The sequence below is a fragment of the Motacilla alba genome, chromosome 2 (assembly GCF_015832195.1).
Source record: "Motacilla alba alba isolate MOTALB_02 chromosome 2, Motacilla_alba_V1.0_pri, whole genome shotgun sequence".
Classification (NCBI taxonomy): domain Eukaryota; kingdom Metazoa; phylum Chordata; class Aves; order Passeriformes; family Motacillidae; genus Motacilla; species Motacilla alba.
In genome coordinates, this window is record NC_052017.1 from 90,689,500 (window position 1) to 90,702,922 (window position 13,423).

The window sequence follows — 13,423 nt, forward strand, 5'->3', positions numbered from 1 at the left end:
GTTCCAAAAAATAAATAGTTAGATCTTTCTTCTTTTTGAATATGGTGAGCAACGAAACCTTGCTAAGCCAAATAATGGGAATTACCAGAAGAGCAAAGGCAATTCTATATTTTCTTCTGTTTTCCATTTGGTTTCCATAATTCTGAATTCCTGCCTTGTGTGTGCAAGTACTGTGTCATTGCAGTGAGCATTTTTATTCCATTTGTTGTGTCAAAGCTTTCTGTATTTGAACTTTCTAACAAGACACAACATGTTTTTACATAGCTCCAAGGAGATCTTTTATGCTGCAGCATTTAAAATTGCAAGTTCACTTTTGTTCTTGGTATGTCTTACATGCCCTTTAGCTGGTGTTTTGATGTATAGGATGTTGTAAATGACTTCTCCTAATTTGTATTGGTCTTTAGGGAGAAATCTTGCTTGCATACATGTTTGGGCAATTAATATATGAATAACACTGATCATTCTGGGAAAAAAAAAGGTTATGCAGCTTGTGCCCTGTTAGCTCATTCATCTTTTGCAAAACAGCATAGGGGAAGGGAAAAGTCATCTTAGGAAGGAAAGTTCCATTTTTCCTATTTTTCAAGAGGGTTGAAGGACACTTGTTGGTGTCCTAAAATTGTAGGAGTCAGTTGCCTAGATACAGAGATTATGATCTTCCTGTTGTGTCAGGAGATAAAGGGCATGCTTTCAAAAAATCCTGAATGCACAAGGAACTGTTTTCTGAGGACTCAGAATGGAATTTCTCTAGGAGCTGATACAAGAGGAGCAATTAGCAATTGTAGCAACTGAATCTATTGTAATAAATGCAAGTCTTCATAGACTATTATATCTTCTGGTAATTGAAACTCGAATCTTAGGCTGTTAGCCCAGGCAGTGTTTCTTCTTGAAAATAAAGTCTTATCAACTTTTAGGTAACACCCAAAAAGGATTTTTTTCTTTCTTAATTTATTTTGCTCAGACTTGGAATATTGTAGGCTCCTGGCAATACAAGAATCAATTCAAGAAGTGTGTAAAATGCTGTAGAACTTCCTTCGTAAAATACAGCAAATGTGGGATACGTATAGTACAGTACAACATGAGAGTTTTATTTGCATTACTTAGGAAAACCTGCCTAGGTGTTTCTCACTAGTGGCACTGTCTACTCCAAATTTCAGAGCATTCAACCCATACCAAGAAAAGCCATACATGGAGCTACAATTTTATGTTCCGTATTTTGTGACAAAATGGGTGCATGTAGCTAGTGAGTCATTGGAGAGAATTGCTTTACTTTCCTTGTGAAATACATGCAGGAGACTAGAAATATTACTGAGGGAAATGTTCAGAGAAGCTTTCTTAATTGCCAGTTGCTAAAATCTAAGCAGTACAGACCTCTTGGCCTGTCTCTGAAAGCATGAGACAGAAGATCCTGTGCAGTATTCAGAGAGGAGGAATTACAGGTAAGTAATTTGCTTTTATAGTACTGCAGTTTAAGGAAGGATGAAGTAAGGCATTTGATCCCACTGATTAAAATCTGTATCTAAATTTTGGTATAAACCTGTGTGTTCTTCATAGGAGAGAAGCGTGTCTACCTATCACTGCCCAGACCAGGGGTAAGTTGCTTTGTATCTGCTGTTCTCTGTTTGATTTCTTTCCCTGTCACAGCTTGATGGGAGCCTAACAATATCTTGGTTACATGCATCCTGACTGGATGGCTGACAGTAAAATATCAAAGTTTGTCAGTTTATTAAGTGAATAATAAGCAGACTGAAGACAAATGTTACTAGTTATGTTACGTGCTTTAATCACTTTGATTATACATAAACTTTAATTCCTGTTCATTAATTTTTTACCACATACTCTACTTTCATGCTATATAATTAAAAAGTGCATTGTTGCTATTAAAACAGTAGGAATAAGCTGCAATATACTGAAAATTAAAAGAACAAATAAATCATACTACCAAGACTTAACATTATAGCCTGAGTTAACCTGTTTGGAACAAGGATTCATGTTCAAGCCTGTTGTAGCCTTTTAAAATGATGTGTTCTTGTTTCCTTCCTTGATCTTAAGTGTGTTTAATGTAGAGAAAAAAGTTACACCAAATATCCAGCTTTTAGGTGTGAGGTATTTAACATCTTTAGCTGATTATAATTGCTATTACACTGTTTCTGAGAGCATGTGTGTGTTAGGAAGCCTTCTAAATCTTGATAGTGTCATGTAATCAGTCATTTTGTTCACTTGCTGTGAACTGAATCTCTTTCCATGGGTAGGAAAAAGGAAAAGAATGGTCTCAAAAGGTACAGTAAGCTCTAGCTTGTTTCTTTCTCTTGTTGCTTTTTTTCCTTAACATGTAAAGGAATTTCGGTTTGAAAAGGTCCTCTGTCTCCATGTCTTGTGTTGTGCAATTCTGCAGTTTCAAACACAGTGCAACTTCTGACTCTTAATGAAAAGATAAAAGCTTTATAAATCCAATATTTATAAAGAAGTTTTACAAAGCCAATCTGCAGATTTAAATAGAATATGTTAGGCTGCTTGAGCATGGGCGAATTTCAGTTATGGAACTAAATACTGAAACTTTGGATAGGGTTTCTGTCCCTCACCAGTTTGACTAGGACACATAGCTTCTGGATGTCATAATTTGGAGATTAAATGTTTGAAGTCAGAGTCCCACAGATTCATATGTTTTTAAAAATAATCAATAAAAATTTTGTGGTCAGCATTTAAACAGTTCTGCTTTGTATTGTTTGAAAGGTTGCTGCCTTCTTTTTGAGTTTTGCAAGATACTTAACATTGTGGGGAGTTACAAATGCACAGTTTTAAAGTCGACAGAAAATGTAGATTGCATCCACAGGACACCACAGTTTCTTCACTGGGTGACTTCTTTGCCTAGCTGATGCTCTGAGCTTTGGAATTGCCTTTCTTCCCGGTGCTGTTCCTCTCCCTCTCCTCCCCCTGCTGCCACCACAGATCTGCTGTGCCTGGCTGACGCCCACGCTGTCCCTGCACAGAGGCCACACTGTTCCTGCCAATCTAATTAGATCACATATTTTCTTACATCTGTTTAATTGCCACTCTGCTGTTTGCTGGTAATGAGTGGCACCCTAGACCATGCTGTAGATGAGGATCAGAGCAGCAGTGATGATTCATGAGTGTACTTAATGCTTATTGTTTCTCTATAGTTTAAAAAGCATGTTTTCTCTATGTTTTAAAAGCACAATAACATATCTACTGACTTTTAATAACAGTACTATTAAAATAATGCAAGGGAACACTAGAGTGGAGAAAACTACAAAAACATTCTGAGCTTTCTTTAGTTATTTGTGAATGGAAAAACTTGTAACCAGTGCTGGTTTTCTTGAATACCCTTCCTTGACTCTGCAGCTTAAATATTTGCCACACCTTCTAGACCAAAATTTGTGTTTACAAACAAAATCTAGTTTGATTTTGTCTTCCTTTCTTCTTTTAAGACACTGCCTTGAAAACAGCCTTTCTGAAATTGCATTTCTAATACGCAGTATAGTCAAATCACAATTAAGAGTTCAGTCCTTTGTGCTAAATGTTTTGATATGAGATCAGCATTTCTAATACATAGGCAGAATTGCAGTGTCTAATCTGGGTAGACATTCATAAGATTCAGAATATTTAAACATTTTTGGATGGGAAAAGAGAAATGGCAGAAAGTTAAACTGAGCACTAAATTGCAGTAGGAACTTCAGCATGAGTACTTTTGCTCAGATTCTTGAAGTGAGAAATGGAAATAGGACCAAAATCTCATTTCTGATGCTGTTCACAATGAACAGTGTTGTTTCTTGGTTGTTTTTTTTTTTTTCCTGCTTGCATTACTGAACCTAATTTGCCCAAGTACTCCCACGAATGAATAGCAGCAGGTTTTTTTCAGAGTTTTTCAGAATCTCAGACAAGGCTCTCAGTTGGGCACTGAGATTATCCAGCTTCCTCCTGTGCCTCACACTTCTCCATGTTACGACACCAATTTTGTACTACTCCTGTGCAATCCAGTGGTTTCTGAATGTGGATTGTGCCTCCCACATCTGGTGGTTTTGCTGTCTTTGCACAGTGACAGCACCAGCACATCAAATTAAAGCCAAGAACAACAAATAATTAAGAAATAAATTATGAGTTACTGCCTAAGTGTGTCATGCAGTTGGCAAGCACTGCCTTACCAGGTAGTCCACTCACATGAGTACTGTAGAAATGCTGATCTAATTATTGTTTAATATGAGCTAATATTTGGCTTCCAGACAGACTTCTATTTTGGATAGTTCATGACTTAAAAAAAAGAAGGAAACCCATGAAAAGATCAGTGTATTTGCTTACACCTTCTTCTCCAGAGCGACACAGAATAATGGGCTGCCTCCTCACACCAGCATTCGGATGGGTTGTAGCCTATGTCAGCTTGCTATTAGCCAAATCAGCATCCCTGTTATATCAGTACCGTCACTGATTGAAAAATCAGTGCAGGAATACTTTCAGGAAGACTGTTTAGTCCTGAGTATTATTGAGGATTTACAGGGTAAAGAGAAGAGACTGCACAGCATTAGGAAGTGGAGCCTGACAACTGTGCAAGAGGTCTTTTCCTTGCAATTTCAGGACAGACAGATCAGAACGGGTTCTCAGTTTCTGCTGAGAAGTTTGTTTGAACCTCTGGAACTCTCCTGCAAAGTCTTTCTCTGAATATAGAGCTACCTCTTTAAGATTTGCAAGTAAAATTATTACCAGTTCCTTTTATTTAAAAATATTATTTTTATTTTGAAACAGAAGCATAATGCAAATCTGAAAGCATTAAAGCCAGTCAAACTAGATACTGAGGTAAGATGGCATCATTTTAGTACAAAAACTCCTTTCATATTTTTGTCTTGTCTGAAGAATGTGTTTTTAAGTGCCATAAATATGGTTACCATTTACAGGAACAGGCGAAAATTGCAAAACTTGGATTAGAATTGCATCTGCTAACATCTGAAGTGGATTCTGAGACAGAGAAATGGGAGGATCAGGAGAATGAGATTGTGCAACATGGACAGGGCATGTCAAGTATGGCCTACTCCATGTATTTATTTACCAGGTAATTACAGTACACATGACAAATTTTGGTGGGAAAAACAGCATTAACAGTGTTTATAAGAAAGAACAAATTTTCATTTTCAGAATGAAATTCTGAATAATTGGGACCATTTTAGAAAGGAACTTGGTTCTGTCTGTAGGCTTTATAAACGTCTGTAAATTTCTAAACTGTTTTAAAAGCCCCTGATTTTAAACCCCACATTATTTTTAAAGGGCTTAACATCTGTTTCGTTGGAGGGCATCTATTTAAATGTCTCTTGGGTATGGAAAACATTTTGAGAATTATGTTCATAAATACTTTGAAAATTTAGGGAATTAAAGCACAAGTACATACCTGTAGATGAGATATAACTGTAGATGAGAATTACTGATCCTTGTACTGAAAAGTGTTTATCTGAAACTTGCCTGTGCAGTGTCAGCTTTCTTACTTGAAGAATTTAGGTTTGCTTGTGGGTTTTTTACCAGAGTTGAGTTGTTGTTTTTTTTTTTTTTTGTTACCTACTAGTCCAGTAATACTCAGTATGCCAGAGATGTGGATTTCTAGTCTTGTTCAGCTTATGAGAACAGAGCCGTTGTTAATTCCCCAACAGTGCTGTAGCTACTGAGGTGTTTGTGAGGTATTTTTTAAGTCAGTTCTTGTAGGTAGTTGTGTCTAGTATCTTCTAAAAGACTGATATTTACAGTTCACTGGTGTGAACTGTAAAATGTTCAGTGGTGAGACTATAATTTTTGTAAGTAGCAAGCAAAATAATCTGCAGTCTATAAATGGCATATATTCTGCTTTTGTTATTTCTCACAGAGGAGAAGGACTTCTGAAAACTACTCAAGATTTATTTCACCAGGCAGAGGTAATGTGTTTTTAACAAAAGAGGATGTAGCCACTGAGTGAAGCCAAACAGGAAATTCAGTGTCCGATTCCTTACACATAAGTACAGTGTACCATGAATTGACTGGCAGCTGTGGACTTTGAGCAGCCTAACTCTGATATATATTCTGAAAGTGAACTTCCCAGTGTTCCAGTAGTAGCTTCAGACAGGATCATTACACGGATAGATTCCAGCTAGGAGGAGGGATAGCAAACTGGCATTATGGAAAACAGAGTGGACTTCAGCACATCTGTAGTATTTGTTGTGTCACTCAGCTCAGTCCCTGGTAGTGTTAACAGATACTAAATCCTAGTCTGAGCAGCAGGATTTTCACGGGAAAGAAAGAAGATGTAAAAACTTGCACAATGCAAACAGAAGGGCCCAAATTAAGGGATGTGAGATTCTATTTTCAGGATGCATACCTGTGTGTAACTGGTTACCTTTGAAATGACAATAAACAAACAGGGCAGGTGTCATCACAAAACATTTGTGAGCTGCTACGGTGCAAAAAATAATTGGAAGTTGGGGGTTTTGTTATATGTAAAGGGAAAGCCTTTAAACTCTGCTTATCTGTGAGGATGGCAGTTTGTAGTGTAGCTTGTTATTTCAGCAGTCACTGCAAACTGCTGACTTGGGAACTGTAGATGTATACCATTATTACAAGTATTTCCTGCTGCCTTTTTACTTAAAAGCACACTGTTAAACCAGGAGGGAAAAAGCCTTACCTTCTGTTGTGATTCATTTTGTTACATGCTTTCTCCTCCTTTCAGATTTTTGCCACAGAGGGCACAAAGCTTGCTTCAGCTCTTCATGCTCTTTCTGATCAGGTGATGTATCTTATCACATCAGTGATGCTGCTTAGAAGCTGCTTGTGCTGTCCTCTCCCTTAACTTGATGTTGGAGTCTTAACACAGAGTTATTTTGTCTTCCTGGATGACGTACCAGGTACGTGATGATGACAAGCCTTTGCTTCTGTTGGAGGCTGAAAAACTCATCTCTATGTGCAAGCAGCTCCAGGCAACAGCTAAAGCTTCTGCTCAGGGTAAAAGTGCTACATTTACAAAGGTAAGGTAAAGAATTATATATTTTTCTTAAAGTAACACCTAACTTGTTTTGAAATAAAGTAATTTACTAATTTATGCTCCAGTTAAAATATGGAACAAGGTTGCAGTAGTACTGTAATCCACTAGAATTCCATTCAGATAAACAGGAACTGTAATTAAATGTACCTCAGTATGGACTTCAGGGATCAAAATTTTAATGAAGCTGGTAATATGTATTTCCACCACTGTAATAATTACTGTTATTACTGTTACTGGTGCTTAACATAAACGTAACAAATTCCAAACCCCCAACTCCACTACTGAAACACATTTGCTTCTCAGTAGGCAGCGTCTACTCTGGACTGTGCAGAGTTTCTTCTGATATTCATATTTGCTATAAATAACTACAGAGACAGCTGCCATGAAAGTTTCATCACTGTTAACACAAGTAGATCTGCAGAGATCAGAGGGGATCAGTATCCCTGAGCCAGCAGCGATCAGTGTGAGCAAGACATTTCCATGAAGCTGGATGTTTGTTTGCAGTTGGCTGTGGAAAAGGTGTTTCAGTTTTACAGCAGGGTGTGAAACTGGCTAAAGCATGCAAGCCACTCAGAACCAAACCGAGCGCCTTGGGGCTACTGCATGGTTTGTTTTACACGTTCTAAATGAAATGGGAACTTCAGCCTGTTTATACAGCGATGTATCAGTACATAGCAGTAACAGGTTCTCAAATTAATGTCTGAGGGCTCAGACTTGTGACCTGTGCTGAGTGTTAAGATAACTTTTAGTGTAACGTTGAACTAAGGCTTAGATGATGCATGGCTCTCTAAATCATGCTGGCAAAAGGAAAACCATGAAGAATTGTGATGATTCATGCTTAGATCGTAAGAGCTCCTTTCCAAGAGACTTCTGTTACTGTTTAATATAATATTATTAGTAGTTCGTTCTCTTGGTGTCTGCTCAAGTTGTGCTTAACAGAAGGGATGCTCTTGTTTTACATGTGCTATACAGAGAAGCTTAAAAAAAAGTAGGCAAGCCCATTTGATTAGGAGATATTTTAAAAGGAAAAGTATTACTTAACCCAGCTCAAAACAGATCATCTCATGCCAAAAACAACTGCCTAACACAAGTATTGAGTAATAGGTATTACTCTACTATTAATTGTCTTGTTTAGGTTGATGCATGCATTCTGAAAACAAGGAATGTGATGACTCTGTTATGTCAGCTTCTTCCACTCTGCTGCAAATTACTGAGAAAGGTGAGTACTAGCTTAATCTGCACTGTTTAAAACTTTTGGGGTTTGTTTGCTTGGGTTGGTTGGTTGTTTTTAAGAAATCTTTCTTATATGCATACACAGAATAAAGCGGGAAATGGTTGTCTTAAGCCTGCTCCACCATGGAAAGAAGACAGAATACGAACTGGTACAAATGCACGTACTCCAGAAAGAAGAGTGGAGACATTTGGCATCAAGTCTTTAGAAAATCATGTAACAAACATGACATTTTTAGAGAGCAAGTAATCATAACACTAAGAAATGCAGGAATTCCCGTTTGAAAATAACACTTGCTGAAGTTTCAATACTGCTTTCATTTGTGGAAAGTCGAGCCAGGTTAATTTGATATAAAGCTGTTGACCTTTGTCACATCTAATAGATGTCCCATTACTTAGCCATTAAGACACAAGCTAGTCTAAATGTTCTGTATTTTTATAATGTGAATGCCTTTCCTATACTCGCCATTGATACTGATCTTGTAATTAATGCTTATGAATGTCTTAATGGATGTGTCAACCCAAAGATGCTGCTAATAGACATAAAGACCCCTGTGCTGCATATGCTACATGTAACACTACTGTTGAAGTCTGTAAACTCATCTCTGGCCTATTTCAGTCTATGTATTTGATAAAGCAGAATCAGGAATATAGTCTGAAAGGCTGTGGCCTGAAGCACTGAAACGTTACCTTAGTTACAAGTTATACCTGCAATGAAGTAGTCCTAGGGAAAAAAAAACCTCTTTCAATAGATTCACCCCTGAATTTTAATCTTGACATGACTGATCTCCACAAAAAGTGTATTTCTAAGTGATTAATAATTTTTAATCAAAACCTTTTTCCTTTACCCTATTTGTAGATGGCAGTTGTTGCTTTCTTTTTTATTAAAACTTACTGAGCAGAATTTGAGTTGCCTGTAGAACCACTGAAGTATTATGCAGACTTGCCATTATACCATTTAAAATTGAAGAAAATAGATACTGATTATTGCAAAATTCTGTACAAAGGGCATTATTTGACTTCAGGATACCATGAAAATATAACTTGGTGTGAAATACGTATTTTCAAATTTATCTGCTCTTTGTACACAGGCTTTTGTTGCATTTTTATTTTCCATTCACCTGTGTCAAACTCCATATTATATTAGTTTAGCTAAATTACATGATAGCTAAATGCTGTGATTTTTTTTTATATGTACTATGCTTGCATTCAGCAGAAGCAAAGCTGATTGTGGAACATAAATAATCTCCAACATGTTATTCTGAGCTTATTTAAAAACCTGTAGTGCTAGAATTCAGAGAAAAAGAAAAATTTTACGTCAAGTTTTTACAGAAATTTTAATATACAAACTATTTGAACTGGTTTATTCTTTTACGAATCAAGGAGTTTAGTTCCACTTTTAAAAACTGGCACTGGGCCTCTTCCATACTATAAAACTCACAGTGTACAATAAAAGTTGTTTATTTAGTATCAAACACAGATGGGAAGTGTAGAATTGATTTCATGAAGCAGAACTGCGGCGTTTCATCAAAACTTCCTCGTACTCCTTCTGCGTCAGAAGTCCCTGAGTTATACTCTTGCTTTCTTCAAATTTGGGTAGAACCACTGCAATGTACCCCTCAGTTGATGGCTAAAAAGCGAGACTGAAGTTAGCAGTGAAATAAAAGCTGAACAATAAAGAACAAGAAAGTGTCTTACCTTTTCTTGCAGAAGAGCAGGATTAGTAAGGATGTTCTCATTCACTTCAATCAGCCGCCCTCGTATGCAACTGCAAAAGTGTTCAGATTCTGTAGATGTGTGGGGTATGTCAGGGTAAGAAAAAATGGGAAAAACTTTACCTGTAAATGGTGTATTCCTCCCCATCTGATGAAGATATCCTGCACAGGGGGGCAAGTTCTGTTAAAAACTGAGCTCCCTGCATTCGGAAAATAAACAAACATGTCTGTAGTTTTAATTACACGGGGCTTGTAAAAGTATTACCATCAGCAATGTCTAAAAGGAAGGACATGTGATAGTTATGGGTCATTCAAAGTTCCAGAGCTGTGCTTCCCTACAGAAGGGAAGATGCCAACATAGTTACTTGCACAAATCAAACAGAAGCTTGTTGCAAGCTTACAGATTTAGCCATAATTTTCTTGCAGACTAGCACAACTTCTGTTTTGATGTCATTTAAAGTCAGGGAGAGGGGAGAGGAACAGCACCGTTGATTTTGGTGTAAACAACTTAAACTGCACCTTCAAAAACCCACAACGCTGAACTGGCCCATCTACTATCTAGTCTCCAAATCCTTCACATCTTTTTGGAAATAAATTTTTATTATTTCAGGAATGTTTATGTCCCTCTGTACACTACCAAAAAAATTAGTAGAAGCAAGTGTGTTTGAGCAATACTGGAAACCACCAGTGCTGTAGGAGCACTGCAAGACCCTGTCTGGGACAGGCAGACAGGCACCTCTTCAGGAAGTCTTAAATTCTTCAAGTGCAGAGGGGCTGGTTTCAAGTGAAACACAAAAGTAACCTGCTGGGTTTCTCTCCAAAAAAGGACAGAAAGATCTCAGGCAGTGTGATAAACATACCCTTTTTGACTTCCCAGAGACCTTATTCTGAAGTCTGCTACAGTTTGCACTGATTTGGTAATTAATGTTTTTAATTGTTTTCCCACTTTGAAGAAGAGGGTGGGCTTCTGCCAAGGTGATGACACAGATTCTGCAAAAAAAAAGAACATAATTATTCCACTGTAGTTGTAAGAAGCCACAGCTTTGTGCTCTAAGCAAGTCCCACAACCTCCTCTGCCTATCTTGTTTGACACCTGCTGTATCAAACTGAACGAAAATGGCATTCTGAACTAAAGCCATTCCCATGGAAAATGCTTCATTTTGAGAGACCAGACTGGACTGTCAAAAGCCCTACACTGCTTACTGAAAGAAAACTACTGCTTTTAAATAAGCCAGTGCTGTTCTATCTGCTGTACCCCATGAGAGCATGGTTGGTTCATTTCGGCCAGTAGCTGAAGTAGGTACTCAACAAGTGTGGCGTACTTTTACCACAAAATGTAACACAAAGGAGTCTTTCTCAACAGCTAAAGGCCCTATGAGTGAACAGCTGAGGAATCCTTCCGTGATCTGGGCCTTAGTTAACTTGCTGCTTATATTTCATTTTTTCTAATGAGGGGTTATTTCTTACCATGACACAGTTCGAGATGAGCCCAGCTGAAGAGACTAGGCCTACCTGGCCTAGAACCAGGCTTAATGCACAATCAATCATGAACTTGCCAGCACATGAAGAGAGTGGAAGCTCCTCTGTTTGACAGTGTAAAACCTACAGCAAGCACCAGAATCAACACAAGAGTGACTGCAGAGAAAAGCAGGGCACAGAACCAGACCTCTCCCTGTGGCTGCTATATCTATCTCCCCACACTCCTAGGGAGTTCTGGCTGAGCAGCTCCCACAAGAGGGAGCTGGATCCCGGGGAATGCATCCAGCACGTCCTAGCAGCAAAGCTACCTCCCTTCACCCCAGCCTGCTTCTAAGGGGAAGATGACAGGTTATCTTTGAGCTGTCACCTGATGGAGCTGAAACCCGCAAAACAAAAAATTAGGAGACAACTTCACAGTGCCTAGAAACACCAAACTGAGTCACAGCCCCATATATAATAATGGTAAAATACTTTACAGAATATCTGGCTAAGCTGCTGTAGAATCCAAGGGTCCTGATTTTTTAGAATTCAAAGTAGTAGAACAGTCTTCATGGACAATTGAACAGATCAATGGTATTTAAACTATTGTTTATATGAGACACCTGAGATTAGTAACTATATTCAGTACAAATGGAAGGGTGTCCTTCCTGGCTGTTACTGTCACACCTATTATTGGAAGGTACTCGGTTTCCCTTTTTAAAGAATTGAGGAAGAACTGCAGACAACAGCCACAGAGAAGCTCCATCTCCAAAGGCTGCAGCAAGGTGATGGTTGTGCCCTGTGCCAGGCATACCCTTCTTTTTACTCTGAATTCCTAGAGCAGGCAACGCACCAGGAAGACAAATGCTGCTTCACCTTCCCTCAGCCCATGAGCCACTGGCCCTGGCAGTTTTTGTGTGAACAGTAGTTAGGTTCTGTTCTTCTCTCTGGGACTGAACACCCCTCAAATAAATGCTCCTGATGCCCTAACAGGCTGCAGCAGGGAGAGGTAAGGTATGGAAGGAGACCCCCACATCAGGTACAGGCTGATTTACTCCTAATAACTGGATATCCAGCTACATCCAGGCAGAAGCAAGGCACTTTCCTATCCTGCTTTCACCATCAATTAGTGCACAAATGTACAATGAAAAGCAATTAAGTTTTATCTAGAAAAAGCTGAGTGTTTGTTCAAACTGAAGGATTTCTAAATCAAGTTAAACAGACTCCTTCAAAATGTCATTACGCAAAGGCCTTTTGGAAGGTTTCTCTTCTGCCACTGATGATCACAGAACCAATTAGGTTAGAAAAGACCTCTGAGATGGAGTCCAGCCTGTGACCGAACATCACCGTATCAACTAGAGCATGGCACTGAGCGCCAAGTCCCGTGTTTCCATGAACGCCCCTAGGGACGGTGTGTGGGGCCCTTTCAGCAGGAGAGGGTGCAAGGCAGCGGGGGCAGCACCGCGGACACTGCAGTACGAGGAGGTGCGGGGGGCCGTCGGGGGGAAGAGGCCAAGCCTCCCCGTTTCTCATTGGAGCAGTAATTAAAGGATGGGGAGGCCGCTTAGTCACTCTCCCATCTTCCCACCTTCCCGGACAGCGCACGCTCGCCCGGTGCTGTGTCCCAGGCCAACCCTGCCCACGTCCCGGCTGCTGCAGCCACCGCCGCTCCCTCCGGGCGCAGCCCGAGGCGGGCAGAGGCGGAGCCCGCCTCCCGCCGGCCACTCGCCTGTTGGAGTGCTGCAGCACGCAGAAGTCCTCGCACGGCCGCCCCTTCACGTCTGCAAGAAGGGCATAAAGAGGAGTCAGGGCCCCGCCGCCACCCCGGCCCTGCCCGGCGCGGCCCCGGCGGTACCTGGCTTGTACCAGCGTGTGAAGTAGCGCTCGGCGCCGCCCGGCCCCGCCGCCCCCTCAGCCATGCCCGGCCCGGCGCGGCCCGCCCCGCCGGCGCGGCGCGATGACGGCGGGAGGCGGCCCCGGCCCGGCCCTCTCCCCGCCCCGCCACGGGAAACCC

General features: G+C 40.1%; 2 protein-coding genes across 2 annotated transcripts in view; one reads left to right on the forward strand and one right to left on the reverse strand.

The window, feature by feature from the left end:
- CTNNAL1 (catenin alpha like 1) overlaps positions 1-9,715 on the forward strand; it is a 57,617-nt gene extending 47,902 nt beyond the window's left edge. The window contains exons 12-19 of the mRNA XM_038123352.1: positions 1,552-1,589; positions 4,756-4,806; positions 4,905-5,059; positions 5,858-5,906; positions 6,695-6,751; positions 6,870-6,989; positions 8,142-8,225; positions 8,325-9,715. Of these exons, the coding sequence (XP_037979280.1) occupies positions 1,552-1,589; positions 4,756-4,806; positions 4,905-5,059; positions 5,858-5,906; positions 6,695-6,751; positions 6,870-6,989; positions 8,142-8,225; positions 8,325-8,486 (716 nt within the window). The 3' untranslated portion in view covers positions 8,487-9,715. The remainder of the gene's footprint in view (positions 1-1,551; positions 1,590-4,755; positions 4,807-4,904; positions 5,060-5,857; positions 5,907-6,694; positions 6,752-6,869; positions 6,990-8,141; positions 8,226-8,324) is intronic.
- Positions 9,555-13,399, reverse strand: ABITRAM (actin binding transcription modulator). Its single transcript, XM_038123381.1, has 6 exons — positions 13,265-13,399; positions 13,139-13,190; positions 10,812-10,941; positions 10,075-10,151; positions 9,935-10,004; positions 9,555-9,866 (listed from the first exon to the last, which is right to left on the reverse strand). The coding sequence occupies exons 1-6, from the start codon at positions 13,326-13,328 to the stop codon at positions 9,738-9,740; spliced, it is 522 nt and encodes a 173-aa protein (XP_037979309.1). The 5' UTR covers positions 13,329-13,399; the 3' UTR covers positions 9,555-9,737.
- Positions 13,400-13,423: the final 24 nt, after the last annotated feature.

What these genes read in the sequence shown, in the direction of transcription:
- ABITRAM (XM_038123381.1), bottom strand. Translation starts at nt 13,328, where the DNA reads ATGGCTGAGGGGGCGGCGGGGCCGGGCGGCGCCGAGCGCTACTTCACA. An exon ending in CACACGCTGGTACAAGCCAG is followed by an intron (nt 13,191 to 13,264) that starts GTACCGCCGGGG and finishes CCCTTCTTGCAG; the next exon opens with ACGTGAAGGGGCGGCCGTGC. An exon ending in GAGGAATACACCATTTACAG is followed by an intron (nt 10,005 to 10,074) that starts GTAAAGTTTTTC and finishes ACACTTTTGCAG; the next exon opens with TTGCATACGAGGGCGGCTGA.